Source organism: Lissotriton helveticus, chromosome 7 (assembly GCF_964261635.1).
Source record: "Lissotriton helveticus chromosome 7, aLisHel1.1, whole genome shotgun sequence".
In the NCBI taxonomy this organism is placed as follows: Eukaryota; Metazoa; Chordata; class Amphibia; order Caudata; family Salamandridae; genus Lissotriton; species Lissotriton helveticus.
The window spans coordinates 235,642,556-235,667,760 of record NC_136068.1 but is presented as its reverse complement, the minus strand read 5'-3'; the positions used below and the strand labels follow the sequence as shown (position 1 = coordinate 235,667,760).

At 44.7% G+C, this 25,205-nt stretch overlaps 1 protein-coding gene across 1 annotated transcript in view; it reads right to left on the bottom strand.

Annotated features, from left to right (window-relative positions):
• Nucleotides 1-25,205, bottom strand: part of LOC144766720 (disheveled-associated activator of morphogenesis 2-like) — a 902,367-nt gene that overhangs the window by 261,538 nt on the left and 615,624 nt on the right. The window contains exon 7 of the mRNA XM_078650477.1: nucleotides 16,523-16,691. Within this exon, the coding sequence (XP_078506603.1) occupies nucleotides 16,523-16,691 (169 nt within the window). The remainder of the gene's footprint in view (nucleotides 1-16,522; nucleotides 16,692-25,205) is intronic.

Here is a 25,205-nt window from a genome sequence, read left to right as displayed (position 1 = left end):
CACATGAACTTTCATGCTGAAGCTATGAAAATGGTACAGTCTGATTACAAAGCAGTGTTGGAGTATATAGTGGTACATCAGGGAAATACACCTGGGGCAGATGGCAAGGAGGGTACCCTATATCCAGAAGCGTGTATGAACGTTTCCGAAGCTAATGAGAATTTCACTTGGTTACAAAATGAAATGCTGGATTTCCATGGCTTTAATGTTACTGAACACTATAAATGTTTCCGGGAACAAAATATCACTGAAGATAACGACATGCCCATCCATGTGATCAGTGCAACAGCTAGTTTCTGTGTTGAAGGCTCAGGGAACATGCCAGTAGGACAGAGCAGCTGTAACTATACATACCTATTGAACACTACCAGTAGCCCCCCTTTCTTACACCTCCGAATGTATACTTCTTCTGTGGGGAACAAGCTTATACATGGCTTCCCAGGGGATGGTCTGGCCGGTGTTATGGCTCTATCCTTTTACCTCCCGTTTACATTACACCATCTTATTATCACAAGGATCATAGGTTACAGAGTAGGGATCTTCATTTGCATTGAGTTAGGAGAGTTGCCAATCCAGACAATATTGATCAGACAGACACCTCCCTACAGCAATTTACTGACCTAATGAAGGGCATTCTAGCATTCTGGGATCCCATGTTCAATAGTCATAATATTCGTCACCTTGCCATAGAAGTTGAGGGAGTTAGTAATACTACTGCAGGTCTACTAACTAATACTACAGTTGAGCTTCAGGCTACGAGGGTCGTTGCTCTTCAAAATCGGATGGTTTAAGGCGTCTTTCTTGCTGAGAGGGGAGGAGCCTGCCGTGTCATCGGCAGCAGCTGCTGTGTGTACATTCCTGATAAGGCCCCTACTGTATATTCTGCAATACAGAAATTTGACAGACTTGCTTCAGATATCCATCAGGATAATGGTTCATGGTCCCTCACAGGGTGGTTCTGGGGTCTGTTGACATAATGGGGTTGGAAGATACTGCTTGTCCTAATAGCTATAACAGATGGCATCTTTACCGTTGCCTATATATTAATTGCCTTCCAGCATGTTACACCTATTGTGTGAGCAGGCTTACCCTTACCCTTAGCTTGTCAAGACACGAAGCATCAGAAGTGCAGAAAGAAACAAGAGAAGTGCAGAAAGAAACAACAGAGGTGCAGAAGGAGGCACGAGGAGTGGAGAAATAAGGAAGAGAAGTGCAGAAGGAAAGGGTACAGAAAGAGGCAAGAGAAGTGCAGAAAGAAGACACAGAGATACAGAAAGAGGCAAGCAAACTGCAGAAAGAGGGAAGAGAGGTATAGAAAGAAGCAATTGAGGTGTAGAAAGAAGCAAGAGCAGTGCAGAAAGAACCAACAGAGGTGCTAAAAGATGCAACAGAGGTGCAGAAGGAGGCACGAGGGGTGCAGAAAGAAGGAAGGGGAGTACAGAAAGTAGCAACAGAGGTACTGAAAGGGGGTGCTGAAAAGGGTAGGAAGGGTGCACAGAGGCAAGAGAGGTACAGAAAGAGGTCGGAGTGGGGTAGAAAGAAGGAAGAGAAGTGCAGAAAGAGGCAAGAGAATTGCTGAAAGAAGCAACAGAGGTGTATAAAGAAGCAAAAGAAGTGCGGAAAGAGGCAAGTGAGGTGCAGAAAAAAGCAAGAGCAGTGCACAAAGAACCAATAGATATGCTGAAAGAGGCGCTAAGGGTAAAGACAGAGCAAGAGAAGTGCAGAAAGAGGTAACAGAGGTTCAGAAAGAGGCAAGAGATGTACAGAAACAGGCAGGAAAGGTACAGCAACAGGGAACAGGGGTGCAGAAAGAGGAAAGAGAGGTACAGAAAGGAGCAAGAGATCTACAGAAAAAAGCAACAGAGGTGCTAAAAGACGCAAGTGAGGTACAGAAAGAGGCAAGCGATCTACAGAGAAAAGCAACAGATGTGCTGAAATAGGTAAGTGAGGTGCAGAAAGAAGCAAGAGGGTCAGAAAAAAGCAATAGAATTGCAGAAAGAAGAAACAGTGGTGCAGAAAGAGGCAAGAAGGGTTCAGAAAAAGGTAGGAGGGGTGCAGAAAGAGGCAAGAGTGTGACAGAAGGAGGTAGGAGAGGCACAGAAAGAAAGAAGAGAAGTACAGAAAGAGGCAAGAGAATTGCTGAAAAAAGCACCAGAGGTGCAGAAAGAGGCAGGTGAGGTGCAGAAAAAGGCAAAAGATTTGCAAAAAAATCAACAGAAGAGCAGAAAAAGTCAACAGAGGTGCAGAACGAGGCAAGAGTGGTGCAGAAAGAAGGAATAGAGTTGCTGAAAGAGGCACAAAGGGTACAGAAAGAGGCAACAGGAGTGCAGAAGGAGGCACAAGGGGTGCAGAAAGAAGCAACAGATGTGCTGAAAGAGGCATGAAGGGTGCAGAGACAAGAGAAGCGCAGGTAGAAGAATCAGAGGTACAGGAAGAGGCAAGACTGGTGCAGAAAGAGGCAAGAGAGGTGTAGAAAGATGCAAGAGAGTTGGACAAATAGAGAAGAGGGGTGTAGAAAGAGGCAGGAGGGGTGCAGAAAGAAGCAACAGAGGTGTATAAAGAGGCAAAAGAGGTGCAATAATAAGCAAGGGAAGTGCAGAACGAGGCAACAGAGGTTTAGAAACACACAAGAGAGGTGCTTAAACAAGCAGAAGACGTGCAGAAAGAGGCAAGGGAATTGCTAAAAGAAGCAACAAAGGTTTACAAAGAAGCAAGAGAACTGCAAAAAGAGGCAAGTGAGGTGCAGAAAAAAGCAAGAGAAGTGCAGAAAAGAACCACCAGTGGTGCTGAAAGAGGCAACAGAGGTGCAGAAGGAGGCACGAGGGGTGCATTAAGAAGGAAGAGGAGGGCAGAAAGAAGCAACAGAGGTGCTGAAAGAGGAAAGAGGGGTGCAGAAAGAAGGAAGAGAAGTAGAGAAAGAAGCAACAGAGGTACAGAAAGAGGCAAGTGTGCTGCAAAGAGAGGGAAGAGAGGTGTAGAAAGAAGCAAGATAAATAAAATGCCCTTCTGCCACAGTATTTGGTAGCACTGTTTAATTTTTATTTTGATGTACTTTTTATGCACAGATTTTTTTCAACTGCACCAATGATTTCATTCTCTTTTATGACAGACGTTGGCACAATGCACCATTAACAGATTGGTGCTTTATTTGACAACACATCTTTTTCAGGGACAAAACTACGGTGAGCTTGGGTAGGGAAACGTAATTCTCCAGATTTTGAATGCTCCAGAAAACTGCGGAAACACACTTTTATGGTGTTCACTCTTTACTTGCTCCCACTCTGTACCATTCCTCCCAGTCTCTCTCTTCTCCCCAACTACCCAACTATGTACTCTCCATCACAGTGTGTGCCTATTCTCCACTGTTTATGCTTATTTATTCTATATCCTATACTCTGTACTGCTATTACTCACGTGAGCCCATCTTAAACTTTCCCTTTCAAACTGTGCTCTCTCCCGCAACCATGTGAGACTTCTTGGAGTCGGTGCCCTAAACCACAACTCTGTAATCTTTTACTTCAAGCCTTCTCCGGCAGTGTGGTGATATTGCCCAGTCTACACTCAGGTACTTTAGGAATGCATCCACTCACCAAGCTTTACACCTGAATGAGTTTAGAAGTCTTTGCATAAGAAAAACATAACAATGCAGTGCAAAGGATCAGCTATACTTGGCGTGATTCTGTGTGAAGGTGTGGTTTCCACACTTACGTTGTCAAATTTTTGGAGTATCACAAAAACATTCTTATGATGGTGAATGTTTGAACTTAGGATTGTCCACCCATTCAAAATCCACGTGCTTGAAATGTCACAGCTAAGATTGTTAGTCAGGGGTCTATCTTAAGCCTTAACAGTCCCCATGGACACTGGAATACTACTGCACTTGCTCATGGGCTGTAATCCTTCCCTTCTGTCATTAATAGTAAAATACCTGCGCATATTAAGACCAAACAAAACAATAGATGAGCTACAAAAGGGAAATGCTTTTATACAGCAAATAAACAGAAAACATGCAGAGCCTAGTTCACAAACTGCATTTTCAAGTACATGAAGTAGTAGTGCAGGAATGCTATTTACGTACCATATAATTCAGTTGAAAAACCTACAGGTACAGATCTTTGCCTCCACCTAACCTGTCTTTTCTTGCAATGAAATCTGTGCCACAGTGGCAAAGATCTCTGCACACATAGGTATAGATTTTTGTTGTCAATATGGGAGTGATCAATGGATGTGGTCAGAAAATAGTAGATAATTATTACAAAATCGGTGGGGTTAAGGGAAAATTGAGGAGGAGTTTAGGGGAGTTGCACTGATACAGACCAGAGACCGACAAAACAATAAGAATGTTGAAAAACACATTTGCTCCATCCCAACTAGTGTAAAAACAGGCTTAAATGGGGGCATGGCCTGAACACCGAACATTGCGGCCGCAATTTAACTTGGCTCCACATGGCCACCAACAATCCTGCGAAATCCTGTGTCATTAGATTGAAAATTACCCCCATACTTGCTGCTACGGGCTTGGAGAGCCCCAACTATACCAAATGGGCGTATTCTGGTGCTCGCTCTAACACTGAGTGTAGTCACTGTGTGTGGAGCAGGGTCTATTGATCTTGCTTACTAAGGCCCAGGGCAAAGGAAGACTGGCAGTGGAGCCACAGGATAGCACAGAGGATGACCAAGGAGTGTGTAGCATGAGCTATCCCTAGTTCCGAGCCCCAGCAGATCCAGGGGCATGCGCACGAGACAACCCCAGATCATCCAAGAGGCACCCAGGCCCAGCCGGTGTGGCCACAAAGAGCATGTGGTCCATGGTGGCACTGCTGCAGCAGACACAGTCACTGCACCAGAAAGCTGGCAGATACCCCAGAACATATCCGTAAGCCTGGCTAAGTGGATTGGAACTGTGGCCGCCTCGTCTTCGTGGTAAGGTGCGTTAGACACTAGGGGATGGGTCAAGAGGCCACAATCAACTGCATTCTGGTACCTGGCTGGGGACAAACGTGGGGCCACAAGAGATGACCATGCCTGCAGATGCGGAATAACAGGCCCCAAAATCATCTTGTGGCCCTCTTGGCCTTGCAGGACCATGCCCGCCCCGAATGACAGGTACCTGTAATTTGGGGATGTAGAGGCCATACCCACCTAAGCAATTTAAATTCTACACACTAATGGACCTGACCCCATTTAGGAGCAGAAGTAGAAAAGACCGTTGGGTGAGCTCCAACCTCATAGAGACGCTTCAGCCACAGGAATAGACACCATCGAAAGGGGGGGTTGGAGAAGACATCTGTGCTGGTCCTGTATATGGACTAAGGCCCCTATTATGAGTCTGGCAGTCTATGGACCGCCAGACTCATGGTGACGTTCTCCTGACAGCCCTATTATGACTAGGGCAGTCGGGCTGCCCTGGGACCACCGCAACTGTTGCAACCACCAGGGATCCGCCATTACCTGGAGGTTGCGCGGCGGTCCTGAGGCCACATTATGCTTGGTGGAGCTGCTCACTACCACACTTTCATGGTAATCCAACTGACATGAAATGTGTGATGGTGGGGAAACAAAGGGGGACCTACAGAGTGCCACACAGGAGAGCACAACATGTGAACCTCTGTGTGCATGCACACCAGTACATGCACAACATGGACTTCAGCAGTCCATGCCATGCAGGTACTACCTTTTACGTTCCCATTGCAGTGCCTATTTCATAGCACTGCCCTGGGAATGCCAAATAACCACCCACCAGTCCAGGAGAAAACTCCAGATCTGGCATGCTTTTCCTACATGGGTTTGGCAGTGCTGGAGCGGGTCGATTCAGCTTCCGCACCACCAAACCCATAATATAGGGCCCTAAACCCCATTGGGGGCAGCATAGAGGGTAGACACACTAGCCACGGACTTGGTTGGAGTAGGCCTCGGTGAGGTTTGTGGCATTATGAGTCCCCCTCCTCTGTACTTAGCTTGGGCCTTGCCTGCCGACAGTCCCTGGATTCGGTGACCAAAAGGGCCTGTGGCCCCAGTGCACAGTAGATTTGGCTGCTAGTGCCGCCCCAAGGAGTTTCTGCAGGTGGCCCAAGAAGACCTGGAGAGCACTGGCCCAGACAATGTGAGTAGTTGGTCACCATCACCCAATTAGAAGATGTCTTGGATGCTAAGATAGGGGTAGTTGGCTCAAAGGTGACGCTGCTACAACAAAACTTCTGCAATACCGTGGAGAGGATCACGGAGATAAAGTCCCAGGTCTCGGGGGTAGAAGACTCTTTTGTATCCTTGCAAGCTACTGTATTGAAACTTAACTCTGTGACTAGGGAATTGGTGGCACGCGTGGAAGACACTGAAGGAAGGGAGCACCACAATAACCTGTACTTCGTTGGATTTCCAGAGGGATGTGAAGGGGACTCGATGGAGGGATTCTGGGATTAATGGCTTCATGATTTGTTACCAGCAGGAGCCCTTTCCCCCTGTTTTGAAGTCGAGCAGACTCACAGGCCATTAGTGCGCCAACCCCCTCCATGGTCCAGGTTCCGCATGGTAATTTCAAAACCTATGTATTACGTAGACAGAGACACTATCCTAAAACATGCTCAATCATGGAAAAAATGATGTAACAATCACATGTTATAATGATATTTCCAGACTACACAAGGCTAGTACTGCAACAGTGCCAATCTTTTCAGTCTGCAAAACAGCATGAGGTAGGAGGAGGTACATATATGTGGTTGTTTTAGCAAAACATTTACCGAAATGATGATCTGCTGCTTGGTAATGTTGCTACTATGGTTATGCTTGAATGTTTATTTTATGTTTACCTTTTGGTACCTGCTGGTTTTCGACTCCCTTACTTACTGGGAAAATAGCCATGGTGACAAGATTGAATCATGTGTACCCAGTATCAGATGTGCTCATAGGATTTAATTTGATTGGTGTTGTAGGATGGTAATAGCCTATTGGATAGGGTGAAGAGGGAGGCAGCTCTGAAAAAGGCCAAGAGGGTGAGAGTGGATGCCCTGTTTTACCAGGAGACCCACCTCATGCTTAACAAGGCTGTCGGTGGCGATTCGACCACTGATAGCCCTTCGTGCCACCCGTTGTATTCTGATATTGGCGGTTGAACCATAAGCTGTCAGACGCAAAACCGCCAGCTCCGCTAGGATCGTAGATCCTGATTGGGCGGCAGTCCGAGCAGTGTCTCTGAATGGCGTTGGCGCTGAGGCAGGCACCGCCGTCAGGATTACAAAATCCCTTTCGACAACCTTTTCATGGTGGAAATACTGCCATGAAAAGTTGTTGGAAATGGATAATGGGGGCCCCAAATAGAGCACTCATCCATCATGGGTCACTGAAAGGTGGCCTTGAGGGCATATGTAGTTCCCCCACTCTGTGCAACGTGTGCCATGCACAACAGGGTGCATGGCACACAGTGCATGGACATGCAGGATATGCTGCATAGCATTGGCATGTGCTGCAGCCCTTTCCCAGGAGCGCTGCATTCCCCAGCCATGTTTTCCACCGCCAGCCTAGTAGTCACATCGCAATATGTCAGTTGGACGGCCCCATGCCTGTTAGCGTTCTCCTGACCACCGCAATAGGTGCCGGCAGTACAACCGACGGCCATTGTAATAAGTCCCTTAGTAAAATAATTTGTATCTACATTATTTCAAATTTTATTTTAAATGCAAAATATTCTTGAATTTATGTTTAATCATTTTTGGAAATTGATTTTTATTTGTTTTAGATTTACTGTAAAATACATTTAATTTGAAACACTTTTGCAATTACAAGTAAAAGTAAACACATTGTTGATCAATTTGTATTACCTAATAATGTTTTTAAAATATTATGCTATAACACACACAAACATAAACACACATATATATATGCATACATAACTTGTTTTAGAAAACATATTTTATTAAAAACAACTTTGAAAATATTAAATGTGTTATTTAAAGTGTTATTAATTAATGTTATTGTATTTTATTACATGCATTTAAAAAAAACTTTTATAAAGCAATTATCATATTTTTGAAAACAACTTTATAGTTAAAGCTATTAACATTTAATACGATAATGTGCTTTTGTGGGCTATATTTTTGTCATCAATGTTTTTTCATTGTATATATGTTAGTGACGTTATTGTGATTGACAATACTTTTATTGTTTTCTTTTTAAGTTTTATAAACAATATCTTGGACACAATATTTTTATTTTTGATAGTCCAACCTCAATCGCTGCATCCAAAAAGCTAATATAAAAGATTTTAACTCAAAATATTGTATATGTTTTCTTGTGTTTGTGTTATTGTGTCCTCCATTGATTTTTATGGTTGTGCATGGGAGTACATAGCAGCACCAGTGGTTGACCATTTGTAGGGCTTGGCTTTCTCTAAGCCTCGGCTGGAGATCATTTGAGCCTGTTTTTTCAGTAGTACTGTTGTAGTATGTACTTTGTCCAATGCAATGTTTATTACGTTTTTTCATACAGCATCACTCCACCAAGTGGTCATAGAACACTTTATATGAAACAGATAAATAGGTCAACTAGCAAGAACACATTATTTTAGAGGAGGTGAAAAGCAACTGGACATCGACCATAGGAGAAACATTTCAAGCTGGGTATGAAGGTAATATGTGGATGGAAGAGGAAGCAGGGAATATATAGCTATCAATTTAACAACAATTATGAGGGGTGGGATAATACTGGAAGTCATATAACACACAAAGGACCATGTAACAACCCACACTTAATCCAAAGGTTTTGATCAGGGTTGTAGATAGGCAAGGAAGGTCTTGCTAACTAAGGGCCTGATTTAAAGTTCAAGTTGAAGGGATACTCAGTCACAAACATGATGGTTATCCCGTTCGCCATTTTACAAGTGCATTACATCCTCTGGCACTTGTAATATGACAGACAGGATATATGTCACGTTTATGTTGAAATAACCTGCCCGCTGAACTCTAAATCAGGACCCTAGCCTTTAGACCTTTTTGGAAAGAAAGACTGTTCAGTTCTGCTTTAAATGTGGAGGGAGATAGTTGCAGGTGTACATGACAGAACCAGAAAAGTATTGCTTTAGAGCTTGCATTCCTAAATTTTGGAGTTTCTAAAAGGACCACGGGGCATATCAGCAACACCCGGCAATAATTATTGCTAACCGCGGTTAGCGAGAGGATAATTATCGTCGGCTATCGCTGGATTTTATCGCTGAGATATCGCGTTATCAGCGATGCTTATCTCCAAAGCGATAAAAATCCAAGCGATAGCTGATGAATGTGCGATTATTGCTGGAAATCCAGCGATATTCGCACAGCCATTGGCGATAGCTTGGTGATAGTGCAGGGCAGACTTAGCCATATAATATCCACCTTCCATTGGATATAGTGGCTAAGTCAGATTAAAAGCAGGCGTAAGAAAAGTAGCAATAAGCGCGGTTAGCGCTACTTTTCTTATCGCTCTGCATGTTAGCGTGAAGCTAGATAATTGGAGAAATAACGGTTAGCGTTATCTCATTAGAGATGGAAAGCTGGGCATTCAGGAAACAGGCGCTGAGGCATGGGTTCACGCAATAGCATGAGCGTGCTCATATTATGATACAATTATTGCCGATTTTCGCCCGAAAACAGACGCTAAAGCGTCAATAATTTTATGGCAGCGCCTTGATGATATGCCCTCAAGTTCTTGCTGCTGTAAAACTCCAGCCCACCTGAGATGCCTGTTTTTATTGGCTTCTAACTACCTAAACCTCCCATTAAATTTCTTACTACCCCACCCATTTAGGAGTAAGCCATTTTCCAAGCACTCCTCCTGGTCCTGAACACATTTACTATTAGATCATATACTTCTGTTCAGGAGAAATAGGAGAGGCTGAGGCACATATTTCCACCAGGATATCTGAGAATGGCAATTCCGAATATCTGAAACAGCACTACTTTACATACTCCAAAATGGCTTTGGGACTATGCTCCTTAGAGCAAAATTCTGAATTCTGCTAGTGAAGTAAAAGTTTGCTAAAGCTTCAACCTGAAAGAAAGCTTCTGATTTAACAAACTACTTCACAGTAAATTGTTCTTGAAGTTTATCACAGTTTAAGCTAGCCTTTCTCTGAGACATTCTAACTCAGCCAAATAGAGTCACGAAATAAGGTGTCATCATGGTCTCAAAACAATTTTTTTGCCTGTGATACCACATATAAGTAAGACTGACATGTATATTTAAAAATCTTAAAATATAATATTACTGCTCTTTATCTTCCCACAAAGTGTAAAACTCAATTCTATGTCAGGACCGGAGGCTTCAGATTATGCTTTTTACCTTCTTCGCTGATTTATTCACAAACTGACAGCAGCCAAAAAGCACACAACAACAGCCCTACCTTAACAAAGGATAAGGGCAAACAAAGAAAAAATGTCCATAAACTACAACTCCCATGAGCAACATAGGGCAGTCCATAATGCAGTCCTTTCTCAGTATCCACTGTAGCTAGGTAGGACGTCCCCTTCATGACCACTTCCTCTTTCTTCGCTGCTTCGCAGCCAGTTAAGTGATTTTTTCCCTCTCTCCTCACTTGTTTCATGATTGGGGTTTGTTGGGATTTTACAGTGAGATTTTGTGTTTTATACTTTATTGTGGGGTTGTTCTGACGCTCCGTTTTTGTTTTACAGAGCCCATTCTGGTCGCGGGAACATTTTTCGTTCCTACGCGACTTTGCCCGTTTTCGGCCGCCTCCGGCCGCTAGGGGGTGCTGGTGCGTCTCGTTCTCCTCGGCGCGTTTCCTGTCACGGTGCGCGCTGAGGAGAACGTTTGTTTACCGAGCCTCCCCCCTGTCGCCTCACCCTGACGCTCCCTGGAGCCTGTATTGCCCCACATTTGTTGAATTTATGCCCCGGTGGGGGTCTGTATGGCGGCCTGACCGCGTTGACGCCTGTGGGCTGCCAAAGGCACTCTGAAGTCTTCCTGCTGTGAGTGTGTCTAGCGCGCGGGGAGGTGACGAGGGCCTGGTCTTTTAGAGAGGGCCTGCGCGCTAGTGGGGTGAGTGCCCCCCTGATTCCCAGTTCCGCTGGGCACTTTCTATTGGCAGCTTCGTTTCTGCACCACAATCCACTGCTCTGGCTTTAGCCTGCAGCCCTGTCAGTTCTTTGTACCCGATAGAGCCATTGTACAATTAACCAGTTATTGCTTCTGGGCAATCTTAATTCCTTAAGGCTTTGGTATTAGCGCTAGGCGCCTGACACTGATGGGGGACGAGTACTCGGAGTCGCAGGGCTACCTCAACGATGATGAATTCTACCAGGCTGTAGATAGTTCTATTTATAGATGCGTCACAGAGATTGTTAGGCCTATGGAGGAGCGTCTCTCTGCACGCGTCATCCAGGAGTGTGAAAGGGTTACCCAGGTACATTTAGAGGTCCCTCCTGATCCTACGGCCCCGACGGGGAGTACTCCCCCGGCCCCTAAGAAGCAATGTAGGGACGGGGTGTCGAGTGGGGCGCATGGTGTGGATAAAGACGCCTTCGAGAGGCTGCGCGATGCATTCCTCGCTAAGGCGATGGACCCCACCCCCGCGTCCTCCCCAACCCCGGGCCCCTCGGGGGCCACCGGGGCGGCTCCATTGTCACCGGCTCCAACCTCCCCGCCGGACACCGATGACGAGGAAGGGTCGGAGCGTTCTTGGCGGCCTTCAGGCTCCGCCGTCGCACTCCCTCAGGACAGTTCGGGCATGCTTGACCCGGATGAGATCATGCATCCGAGGTCAGCGGCCTGGGCCCCCGGGGAGAAGGTGGCGAAGTTTGTCGCTGGCCGCCTCCGCAAACCCTTAGAAAAGGAGGCGAGGAGCTGTTTGCGTGGGGAGTGCCCCAGGCCTACGCTGGAGGGGAAGGTTGCCATGACCCCAGAGTTAGACCCAAAAAAGGCCACCTTTTTGGCGAAATTCGTTAAGGACCCTAGGAAAGGCATTGACCGCTCCTGGCGGGCTTGCCAGGACAAGCTATTAGATGCCATCGGCCCCATAACGAAGATTCTGGACATGGCGGAGGAAGCCAAAGTGTCCGGGGCGGCCATCTCCCCGGAGGTCCTCTCCAACTGGGCACAGAGAGTGGTGGTTTTCCTGGGGAACGCAAACTGCGCGCTGTCTACAGAACGCAGAAGATCCCTCCTGATCAAACTAGACCCTAAGTTGGGGGATCTGGCCTCTTCCGAGGCAGGGGCAGTGGCCCAGGGTGGCCTCTTTGGAGAGCCGTTTATCAGAGAACTGGGAAAGTTCGTTAATACCTTTACGTCCCTAGATAGGGCCCAGTCAAACATCAAAAGAGTTTTCCACCAGCGTTTCTCCAGGGGGGCCGGTCGCGGAGTGGGCCGCGCGACCGGCCGTGGTGGTCAGCAAGCGACCAACAGGAATCAAGGCTCCGGGCGAGGGCAGTATAACTCCTCGCAAAATTACAACACATTCTACCCTACCAGAGGACAACGCTTCCGTGGCCGTGGTGGCTTCAAGACTGCGACTGGAAACTCCTCCAACGGTGAGTGTAATCTCAGCGGACCAGGTCCGCGTGGGGGGACGATTGGCCCGGTTTCCAGAGGCCTGGGCCGCGATCACGACGGATGCCTGGGTTTTGCAGACTATCCGGGGTTTTCACGTGGAATTTTACGATCAACCCCGGCAGGTCAGGCCTCCTCAGCCTATCGTGTTCTATTGTACGGACGCACGACTAGTCGACGACGAAGTCTCAGACCTGCTTCGCAAGGGCGCCATTTGCCTTTCCACTCAACACCCGGCGGGGGTTTTGAGCAATTTGTTCTTGGTGGACAAGGCAGATGGCGGAAAGCGGCCGGTGATCAACCTCAAGGAATTCAACGGTTGGTTGGTCTACCGGCACTTCAAGATGGAGGGTATCCATCTTCTGAGAGATGTGTTGCTTCCACACGACTGGATGGTGCGTCTGGATCTCAAGGACGCGTACCTGGTGGTTCCCATTCATCCCCCACACCGTCGCTTTCTACAGTTCCGATGGAGGGGTCAGGTGTTCGAGTTTACCGCCCTTCCTTTCGGTCTTTCTTCGGCCCCTTGGTGTTTCACCAAGCTCCTTCGGCCGGCGGTGGAGGTTTTACGGAGCCAGGGTATCCGACTGATAGTCTATCTGGACGATATCCTGCTGATGGCTCAATGCCCCAAGCAGTTGGGTCTTCAACTGCGCAAAACGATATCGTTGCTCCAGGGTCTGGGGTTTGTGATCAACAGCTAAAAGTCTGTCCTGGTTCCCTCCCAGTCGGTCGTGTTTCTCGGTTTTACTGTGGATTCGGCGCACTGCACCCTGAGCCTCCCTTCCAAGAAACTAGGGAAGATCCGCCACATCCTCAGATAGACGATCTCACGATCACACACGTCTCTCCGTCAGATTGCCCGGGTGGTGGGTCTACTATCCTCCTCCATCCAGGCAATCTTTCCGGGGCCCCTGCACTACCGAGCTCTTCAGCGTCTCAAAGCGCATCATCTCCGGCGAGGCCTGACTTACGATCAGGTGGTTCCCCTATCGGACGAGGTGAAGGAGGAGATGAACTGGTGGCTTGCACATATGGAGGCCTGGAACGGCCGGGCAATTTTCGGTCCGGTCCCAGACTTGGTGATAGAGTCCGACGCCAGCCGTGCGGGCTGGGGCGCTTGCTGTGGGGAGTTTTCCACAGGCGGCGCCTGGTCATCCGAGGAACAAGAGCTCCATATCAACTGTCTGGAGCTGCTGGCCGGGTCCTTCGCGGTCCGCTGCTGGACCAAGGACACAGTCCGTTCTTGCGTCTTGCTCCGCATGGACAATATCTCGGCTGTGCGCTATGTAAACCATTTGGGTGGCCCTCGTTCCAAGGCGCTTTCGGACTTGGCGAAGGTCTTTTGGAATTATTGCCTGGCGCATCAGGTGTCGGCAGAATACTTGCCGGGTCAAGACAATCAGGTAGCGGATTGGCATTCCCGATATCTGCGGGACTCCAGTCAGTGGAAACTCGATCAACAAGTGTTCAGATGGCTGGACGATACCTGGGGCCCATTCTCGGTGGACCTTTTTGCGTCCCGTCTGGACTTCCAGTTCCCACGTTTCTTCAGTTGGAGGCCGGACCCTCTAGCGGAGGCAACGGATGCCTTCCTCCAGGATTGGAGTCTGGAGAGGTCGTACGCTTTCCCTCCATTCTCAATGATTCTGAGAGCGGCGGCCCATCTGCGCTGCCAGCGGGCGGATGTGGTGATGGTGACTCCCTGGTGGAGATCTCAAGTCTGGTTTCCAGTTCTGCTGGAACTTTCTTGGGATTCTCCAATCCTACTCCCCCGGTTTCCACGGCTTCTTCTCAGAGCGGACGGGGAACTCCATCCCCTGCTCACTCAGAGCTCCCTTCACCTCATGGCGTGGAGGCTTTCGGGCGACGTTGGTCGCTCCCGGGCCTTTCGAGAACAGCTGAGGATTTCCTCTCGAAGGCCTGGGCAGGCAGCACGACAAAGCGTTATCGATCTGCCTGGAATAAGTGGTCCCGTTGGTGTCTACGACGGAACCTGGATCCCTTGGTCGCAGGAGTCGTTCCGGCGTTGAATTATTTGGCGGAATCCGCCGTGGCCGGCCTGGCCTATCGTACTATTAATGCAATGAGGTCAGCGATCTCGGCGGGCCACCAGCCGGTGGCGGGGGCCCCGCTAGGAGAACATCCTTTCGTTTGTCGCCTCTTGAGGGGCATTCGACTTTCTTTGCCTCCGGAACCGCGTTATTCGGTTCTTTGGGATGTTAACCTGGTGCTTAACCTCTTTTTGTCGTGGCCGCAGAATAAGTATTTGTCCTTGAAGGAACTTTCGGCAAAGTTGGCGATGCTCTTGTGTCTGGTTTCATGCAGGCGGGTGTCAGATGTACGCACCTTGGATGTCACGGCAAGAGTTTTTTCCCCGGAAGGGGTGGTCTTCACGTTAGGGCGTCGCACGAAGTGTGCTTCACGGACGATTTCCTACCCATACTTCGTGGACACTCCCAAGCTGTGTGTGGTCCAGCGTTTGAAGGCTTATGAGGATCTAACCTTGGAACTTCGCCCTCCGGGCGAATGACAGTTGCTAATTGCGCTGCGAAAGCCGCACAAGGCTGTCTCTTCTCCCACCATCGCCAGATGGGTACGGTGGATCATGCAGGAAGCAGGCATCGACACGAAACAGTTCGGTGCTCACTCAGCTAGAGGGGCCATGGCCTCGAAGGCTTTCTCCTTAGGAGCCAGATTGGAAGATCTGATGAGAGCTGCGGATTGGTCTTCGGACTCTACCTTTAAAAGGTTTTACTTCAAACCGGTTGTCGATATTGCTCATTTGGTGGTGAGTAAGCTTTCAACTAGCATAATCTGAAGCCTCCGGTCCTGACATAGAATCGAAATTTGCCTAGCAGTGTAACGGTAAGTTTCAATTCTATTAAGGACACGGAGGCGAGGATTATCCCTCCCGATCTGCCTACGGAGATTTCCCTCCCGTACTGCAGTAAGTACTTAGGTTTTCCAGTTCCATGGTTATGACTTGACTGTTTTGCATTTTGATTCTTTGGTCACTGACGAGTGTCCCTTTCACTGCTGACGCTGTGATCTTTGTTGTAGGAAATGATGGCGCCAAGCAGGACCAATAGTGGAATTGCGTACCTCGCGCGAAGAAAGAGGAAGTGGTCATGAAGGGGACGTTCTACCTAGCTACAGTGGATACTGAGAAAGGACTGCATTATGGACTGCCCTATGTTGCTCATGGGAGTTGTAGTTTATGGACATTTTTTCTTTGTTTGCCCTTATCCTTTGTTAAGGTAGGGCTGTTGTTGTGTGCTTTTTGGCTGCTGTCAGTTTGTGAATAAATCAGCGAAGAAGGTAAAAAGCATAATCCTCGCCTCCGTGTCCTTAATAGAATTGAAACTTACCGTTACACTGCTAGGCAAATTTCGATTCAGCACTGTTACTATCAAGAAGAGAATATTACAATATTGAATATAACTGCTGTTCAGATTTCTTGCTGCTATATCTTCAAAGTTTCAGAAACAGCACAGCAAAAACTCTGCTTGTTTGAAAAAGACTGCCCACTGGCTTCCTTCAATGGACAGAATTACATTCAAGACCCTATCACTCACAAATATTTGCATATTCAAGGCTGCTGTTCTTACAAGTAAATATTTTATGGTACAACCCCAGCAGAACATTTCAGTTAGCCACACAATTTAATGTGGTTGTGCGAAAATACTAAATAAAATGTGATTCTAGGGCGTTGGTCCTATTTTCTGGAAAAGTCTAGATCCTCGTCCAATAACATGGAGAGAAAAGTAAGACCTAAAACAAAGGAGTTATTTATCAGCATGTCTGTTCCCAGTCTGACCTTCTGGAAGCTCATTACCTCAGCACACATCTCGTAGTCAGCTACATTATGTTTGTAGTAGTACAAGGAGGCTACTTGTTGATGACTGCTTATAATCTCCATCCAATACAGTTTAACTTAGCAATACATAACATTAAGAATGACCAATAACCATGTAAAATGTATACTTACTAAAATTATGGGCAATTTTTTGATTTAAGAGAATTTTCTGACTTGAAAGGGAATCTGAAGGGTTGTCTGTAGAAGTAGTTCTTCCCGCAGCACTGAACTGATCCAAGATTTTAGGCTCATCAATCTTCTTGGTTCCCAGTTTGCATAAAGACCAAATGGATGTATTTATCTATAAGACATAAAATGTCTATCAGTTATTCTTTTCCTGAAACCAGCAGTTATATTGGACATAAAACAAAATGTATTTGAAACAAAGACAAAACAAAATTAAATTTTGAATAGAAATGTCTAGATCACTTAAAAAAAATATTCCATTTTGCCTCAATGATCATTACCAATTTTCATTTAAAATAGCCCATATTCTTTGGAGAAACTGCCACAGTAGTCTGAAATCTATGCTTATTTCATTTTCAAATCAAACATTTGGAATTACATAAAAATTGTGGAAATTAAAGATAGGTGTTCCGGACTAAAGTAAATGGATGCACAATGTGACAAAGAATTGTTTGCTACCTGGTTCTATAGTGCACTCCTTTATTGGTGTGACAACTAGTAGACTTATGACACCAACGATTTGGATTATGTAGAAGCACATCTGACTTTATTCATTGCAGTGTAAATTGGTGTGCACATGCTTTAACCCAACAACACACTGTATGTGAAATGAAAGTCACAACAACACTTTCAGTATATTTGCCCTTTTCTGAAATAATGAGATGGCCATCCCATTAACGTGTCAAAGTACAGAGAAAATGGGGCAGCGTGCAAATGCATATACTGAAAGCCCTGATTGATCAACACCTACAGTAGGTTGAAAGTGAATTTGGCTAGGTTTAGGAATTTAGAGGAATTCCAATCAATCAGTCAGTCAATCAAGCAATATAACTTTATTCAGTTAATTAAAACCACACAGCAAAAAAAAACCATTAACAACAACAATCTCATAATTTAAAATATAAGAAAATCATGAACTTACATGGAAAATACATTGCACAAGAGATAGTACACTTAGTAAAAACTGCATACTCCAACTGAGACTGTTATTCTAAATTGTTATCTTAGCTTGAATTATAGGAATATTATTAAGTCCCAATATAGACAAAGAAAAACCAATAGATTTGAATACATTATAACTACAAGTTACTTCTTTGTTTAGTTACAATTATGATAACTAGGCATGGCCAAACCGATTGTCTTGCTGTGCAACATTTGGAGATAGAGTATGGCAGAACTGCAGTTAGCAAAGTTCAGTCATTTAACACCTTCACCAAATAATGCTTATGGATTGAATTTTAAAAAATGGCAAACCAGGGTGCATTCTATACTAGACTTAGAAAAATCAAACGGGCAAGGTAGCAACGGATTAGAGGGAGCCTAGCCCTTGGAAAAACGTAATGAAATGTGTACGGAACCAAGCTTAAACGTGTCACTACAAATCTATGCTGGTCGTTAGTCACCCAACAATAATAGGACTCAATGGTGAAAAAGTCTTCAAAAGAAAAGAGTAATGCACAGGACATTTTAGAATTTCACTAGCTCTCTAAATGTCTGCCAATAAATACAAAATGCAGAATTGACCCAAAAAATATCTTGCTTTAAAATAGAAATAGATTTAGGGTTAGAGAACAAATTGTGTCATCCAAGTTTGGAGCATAATAATTTATTTGAACAATAGGATCCTCAGGGCTCCATCTAATAACAATTAGAAATTGTTGTTCTTTAAAATGTAATATCAGACTTAGCGCAAACTATGCCCCAGAGGAACTTTTGGCATAATTTAATTGCATCTACTAGATAAGGCAGACATAGTTCTTCCTAACAAATATAAGTTGCGTTGCTGGGGGTGGGGGAGTTAAGAATGCAATCATCTACAAAACCTATTCTCCCTCATTAGAGGGTTTACCACATCTGCATATCCTCACTCCATATCTAGAAATGGATATACATTAACATTTAGAATATCGAGCATATAGTTTATTGATCCGAATTTAGAATTTAGATGCACAGTCGAAAAGAGCTCCTATATATGTCTTATATTCCTGCTAAAGGGTGGCGAATAAATGATGCCATCTATCAACATTTTCAAACGGGATACCAAGATATGGGAAAGATTGGTCCTTATATATCATCTTATCTTTGATCATAAACAACCTGGGGGCCAGTCATCATATAAATGTGTTACAAGTTACAAAAGTTAGTACTTAAATCTAATTGGTCCGTGAACAATTTAAAGAAATCCTGAGAATCTTTAAATAATTCAGGATGAGCTGCAAGTAACAAATCGCCCAGCATAAATTAGAGCTGGAATAGGGTGGTATCCTTTCACTCGATTATCCTGACCATGTCTCAAGTATTTTCCAAGTATGCAAGGTGTGATTGCGGACACAACACATCGCTGTAGAACCCCCCTTCATAAGTTAAGAAGTTCTGTGCATTAATCCGCAGCTCCAACTCTGACCTTAGACGATTACTCCATGTGAATTTGTCTCAAGATGTTAAGCAAGGCTGTGTCAAAGCACCCATTCTATCCACCTATTAAAATAAAGGATGGTGTTGCAGTAGCAGTGGTAGGCCTAGTGTGGTGCTCGACTTACTACAGCTTAGTAATTTACCGCTCATAAATTTGGCTCCACCAACTTTTACATGGGCGTAGACATGTAAATTACACTTTTTTAGTAACTTTATACTCAGATTTCTGAATGTAATGGTCAAAAAGTAGAGCAAACATTCTCACCAATGTAATTTATTCAAACGTGTAAGTTATCTATAGGATTCAGCACTCTGTGTAAAAGGGGCATGTGTTTATTCCACAAGCAATGCTTGCTTTGGAATATATAGAGTTGGTTTATTCTGAAAAACAGAAAACTGACTGTCATGACATAGCAGCCAACTAGCACTGCCAAAGATTCAGAGGTGGGCACCTTTGCCCAAAAAACATTCAGGGCATGCTAGTAGTGGGCAATTCAAAATATAGTGGGTGATTGTGGGATTTGCTGGTAGAAATAGGTTCCTACCACACTCGTGTGTTAGCGGGCTGCCTGTTAAATTAAAAGTATTCTCCTATGTTTTTTCATCTCTGGGTTTACTCAGAAATGATTTCCTTTGCTAATTCTGAAACACAGTTCCAAAGTATTCTTAGTTAAAATCAAAAACGAACTTTTTCAGCAGGAAGAAAAAGCATGTTTTATGCCCGAAGTGACACTAGGAATTCAAGAAACGGGGGCACATCTAGCACGACAGGAGTTGTTTCGTCGTGTGTTGAGAGTCTAAGCTCTTGGTGATTGTTGAATCATTTAAAAGTTTACTCAAATCATCCATGAGCAACAGCGGGCTATTAAGCACATTAACTGAGTCACCTATTAAATGCATGAAAATACAAAGAGGTAAAAAAAACAAAAAAAACTAGAAGTAGGTAAATTATATTTGGCACTAAAAGCGAGAAGATATAACTAATCTCCTTAAATAGCCAAATAAAAAACATGGCATGCCTGCCTGCAAAACTAGTGAAATGTGACAGATGGTTTATGACCCTTAGTGTATAAACAGCATCCGAATTAGTGTGCTCACATGCTGATAAAAACCGCCTTGTAAACACAGAAGAAGAGGACTATATCAGCACCAGCACACATGTAGCATCATTTTTGTAAAGTTTGTCTGCAAACCAGAAAAGAATATAATAAATTCCAAAAACAGCTATTCTGTAAATACTTTTTGTGAATGCTGCTCGACACAGAATTGACCGATTTTACATTTAACTATTTATAGGAAATTGATATGCATGGAAAGTAATAGCGATATTGAAGCTGTCTAAAATAAAATAATTGGCATCTTGTACATCAGTTTCATTGTCACTTGTACATCACAGAAAGTAGTATATACTAGTTGTATATCAATGAGTATTAATAATGCCAATTTACTTCAGCGTTCTACAGATCTTTGGGAGGTGTACATCGTTCTTAATGTTTAATGTCTGTGTCATTATTAGTGGTGTGAACTTCATTTTGCACACATGAAGTTAACTGTACACCGCAAACGTTCTGTAAAGTTACCCCCTTTGATTATTTTTATATTTGACCTGGCATCCTTGGCAAGATTTTCCCCTATCTTTTTCTCTCTGCTTCCTGTGTTTTTACTGTGTGCTGACTTCCGTTTTTGCAGGTCTAGATGCTGTGGGCTCTTTGCCCTTGCTGATCAGTGCCAAAGTGCAAGTGTTCCCTCTGTAAATTGTTAATATGGATTGGTGTGTCCATGTTTGGCTTGTTTGACTTACTACTAAGACTCTAGTACAGTGCACTGTGTGTGCCTAAGGCCTGTAAGTCAAATGCTGCTAGTAGGCCTGCAACACTGATTGTGCCACCCACACAAGCATCCTTTCAAAGGGATTCCAGACCTTCCACTGCAGTGTCTGCACGCAGTCTCTACTCCCATGTCGACCTGGTAAGTGCACCCACTTGTCAAGCCCTAACCTTCTCTCTTCTTACATGTGAGTCACCCCTAAGGAAGGCTCAAGGTCTCCCTGTGGGCAGGGTGCAGTGTATGTGAAAGGTAGGACATATACTGATGTGTGAGACATGTCCTGATAGTAAAATACAGTGTATTTCCTTTTTTCACTATTGAAAGGTTATCTATCTCATAGGATAGAATGGGAGTTTACTTATAACATCTCATAAGTATAACTTCCCGCTGGGACGGGACAGGATGGAAAAATTGAGTTTAGTATGCCTGAAATCAGAATATAACAATGCACCTTTTAGTAAAGAAGATTTTTATACTGTGTGCATGAAAATAGCACTTTTTGAAAGTGGGTTTTCTCTTTCTTAACAATCCTTGGTGGCTCTACTGGATTGTGGATTGACTGTCTGGCTTTGGAGTGACAAGGGCTGGGGATGTGCATTCACTGTAGAAAGCCACTGGGGGAGGGGCGGGAGTTGAGGTGTGTCCTGCCTTTCCTGGATGAGTCGAGGCTAGGCTGAATAGACATGGGCTGCATTTAAAGTAGGGGGATGAGATTTCCTTGCACCTGAACGGACCTGGTCTCCTGATCTGCCTTAGACAATGCTGTCTCCACTTCCTGCAAGGAAGCTGAAACAGGGAGGGCAGAACTGGTTTTGACTGAGCACAGAGCCTCTCTGTCACAAGAGAACAAATAGAAATGCTGTATAAATATTGAGGCCTAGAGCCCAGAACTTTAGAATACTTCTGGATTCAGAAGAACCTCTGCCAAGGAAAAGAGCCAGGAAAAACTGAAGAAGTACTGCCCCTTTGCTGTGTGCTGTCTGGGATAGTCCTGCAGTGGCTGTTTCAGCCAGGGAGAGGCTAAAGACTTTGCGGTGTGATGTGTATCCTGCTTGAAGAAGATTTCCAAGGGCTTGAAGTCTAGCCTGCCTCTCGTTCTGAAGTCTCAGTGACACAAAGACTCCACTCCCAGCTCCCCTGAACTTCCTTGTTGGGTGTTTTTACCTGACAAGAGGTGCCTGTTGCTATGTTGGGCCTTTGAAGGTTGGTCCTGCTGCTGGGAGCTGGAAAAGAGATGCTACAAAGATAAGTGCAACACATCTGCACCTGTTTCTGACGCATCTCCGCTATGCGCCGCTGAATAGCCAGACACAGAGCATGCCCATGGCTGGAGAAATCGCTGCATGATGAATCTTGTGCACCAATCTCTGAAGTCTGACATCAATGCACCGATTCCGACGCAGGCCCTGCTGTGCGGCTGCAAAAGCCAATGAATCGTGGCACCACGCTTGGAGAGACCAATGCAGCATCGTTGGCGACACTGCAGCATCGAGAACGGACACATCCCCAATCCCCATGCATCGCACCAGGGTAGCAAGCCTACAAGAACACCTGGGTGCAGTAAGAAACTGACACATCACCTCCCCGCACAAAAAGAAACTGATGCATCACTTCTCCTTCAGTAAGGAACCGATGCATCACCTCCCCTGAAGTAAGGAACCAACACATCACCTTCTCTGGGCGTAAGGAACAGACATTTCACCTTCCCTGCGTCTGTTTTTGTTTATGATTGTGACTAAGTCAAGGTACTTTGTGTTGAAAGTGTCGCACATACAGTTTGCTATGGAGAGAACTGTTTTGCCTTTTAAGGATTACATTTTAAGTACTGTATTGTGGATTTTTGTTGCTTTGGTCTCGTTTGGCTTAGATAAAGATTACTTACTTTTCTAAACTGGTTTGGTGTTCATTTGTAGTATTTTCACAGTATTACTGTATGTGTGCGCAAATGCTTTACATACTGTCTCTGAGATAAGCCTGTCTGCTCATGCCAAGCTATCAAGGGGGTGAGCAGGAGTTATTTTAGATGTGTGTCCCCCTCTCTAACAAGGAAGAAGAGTCTCTATTTGGACAACGATGCAAACTATTGCCAACTAGAGAACCATATTTCTAACAGTTTACAACCAAGTCATGTTTAACCCCTCTGCCATATTTTAGAGGGTTAATACTCCTTCAAATTAAAGGGGTTATTTAGAGTTTGGAGGCTGCAAAACATCTACCAAAAATTGGTCGTGGATTCCAAGTCTACCCTATTTAGATTGAATATTCTGAGAAAGCGTACAGTTACACCATACCTTCATTAAGCCAGGCATGGCTCCACGATGCTACGCAAATCATAACAGGGTGAAAGGCACTTTTGGCTGAAGAAACATTATTTCTATTTATGAGAGAAGTAACTTATTTTTTTATCTGCAACAAATATCTTTCGATATGTTTAAAAAGTAATGCCAGTGTACCCAAATTAACAAAAGGAGCATTATGTCAGAGAGGAACACCATCAAGTTCAGAGAGTGCTCCAGAATAGGTCATGCTGGCTGCTGTGCACCAGGGATGGACTGCATTTTTTTCAAAGTGGCACTCATATTCTAGTTGGAAACTGGGTAGTATAGATTTCCCAAGGTACCAGGCGTTAGGTGCCCATGCAAAAGAGAAACTATGAGACCAGATGAATAACATATAATAAACATTCTCTCTCTCTCTCTCTTTCTTTCTCTCTCTCTCTCTCTCTCTCTTTCTCTCTCTCTTTCTCTCTCTCTCTCTCTCTCTCTCTCTCTCTCACAGACACACACACACACAGACATGCATGTGTGCACATATAAATGCACATAAACTCCACATAGTGCTGTTTCCTGCACTTGAGGTCTTATTTTATTTGCCAGTTTTCTTTACTTCAGGAGCTCAGGCTGTGGCACCTGCAAACGTCATGAACAGTGAGTGCCCATTTATAGGGTCCACATTGTCATTCACACGGAGAGTGTGAGGACAGGGCCCTGCCAGTGCTGTCGGTCCTTTGTGAGGAAGATGACACACACCTGATGAAGATTTGAGGGCTACCGTTTCAGCCCCAGTTCTCTGTTGAACTGACTGTCACTCTCGCAGCTGTTCAGTTGCCCCTAGGACTTAGAGTTTTCTGGCACCATATGCACAAGTCAATGTCACAAATTGGAAAACCCTTAAAGTGAGAGCCAGGATTTCTGGGTTGACACAGAGTCATAGATGGAGGGCCACCACTGGTCTCTCTTCTTGAGTGGGATACACAGAGATTAATGAAAACACTACAAGGAGCCTTGCCTTTCCCTTGCCTAACATGCAGCAAAAACAGATGTTGTGAATTATGAATTAATTCAGGTATCCCAAAGATTTTAGAAATTGTGGACTAGTCAGGACATTATTCGAACAATGAAAGACAATTGCAGGCTCCTGAACAATATAATAACATGCACGTACTTCTCCCCCAAACTGTTAGACCTGTGAGACAAATTTGTAGTACAAAATCTGTCAGCCATATTTATTGCAATTTTACTCAATCAGAATTTCCATGCATGCAAGATAAAAGTTGTAGAGATGTGCACTTTCCATGTGCTATTACACAGAGCAATGCTATCCTTTACAGCACAAGAATTACCTTCACTGAAACATTACAAATACTGTAGCAATCAGTCATCTCAAGCAGCATAGCTACTCCAGTGGTCACCCTTCCCTTTAGATCATGGTACTACGTCGTGCAGTCCTCTATGGTCCAGACTTGTGACAAAATGATATTCACCTTGTTGGTGATTGTGTAAGATTCTTGTTTTCACTTTTGGTGCTGTCTTCACCATTGGGTTGTGAAATATATGCAATACACTGTATGGTACGGTGACATGTTAAAATTCTTCACGTGAGCTGGGGCAGTTTCCTTCAAATGAAGCACAAGGACTCCAAACTGAAGAGTATCTATTATCACCGAGAAACAGCATAGTAGTTGAAAAGGGGTCAGCAAATGACTTTTTAAGCAATTAGAGATCAAATGAGGTTTTGACAAATTCTTGGGAACAGCCAGATGAAATTGACTATATGAACAAGAAAGAGTGGCAAACGCAAACTCTAGAGGGAAGAATCCGTTGATTGCCTGTTTAGTGGAAGACTTGTTCAAACAGTCTGCAATTGTGTGTGATGGTCTTTTGTATAAGAATGAGTTTAACATTGTTTTTGGGAATTACAGAGATAACATGGGTTCTGTGGGCGTGGCTCGTGGGTGAAATTTTAGAGAGGGTCATGAGATTCTAAGAATCATTGTGAGAGCAGTCCAGTTAGTAGGAATTTGAACAGAAAAGTAAGGACTCAAAGTCAGAGGGAGTAATAGCAGAGCAAGGGAGGTTCCAGTTTTTGAGGCCATCTGTCGGCTGTG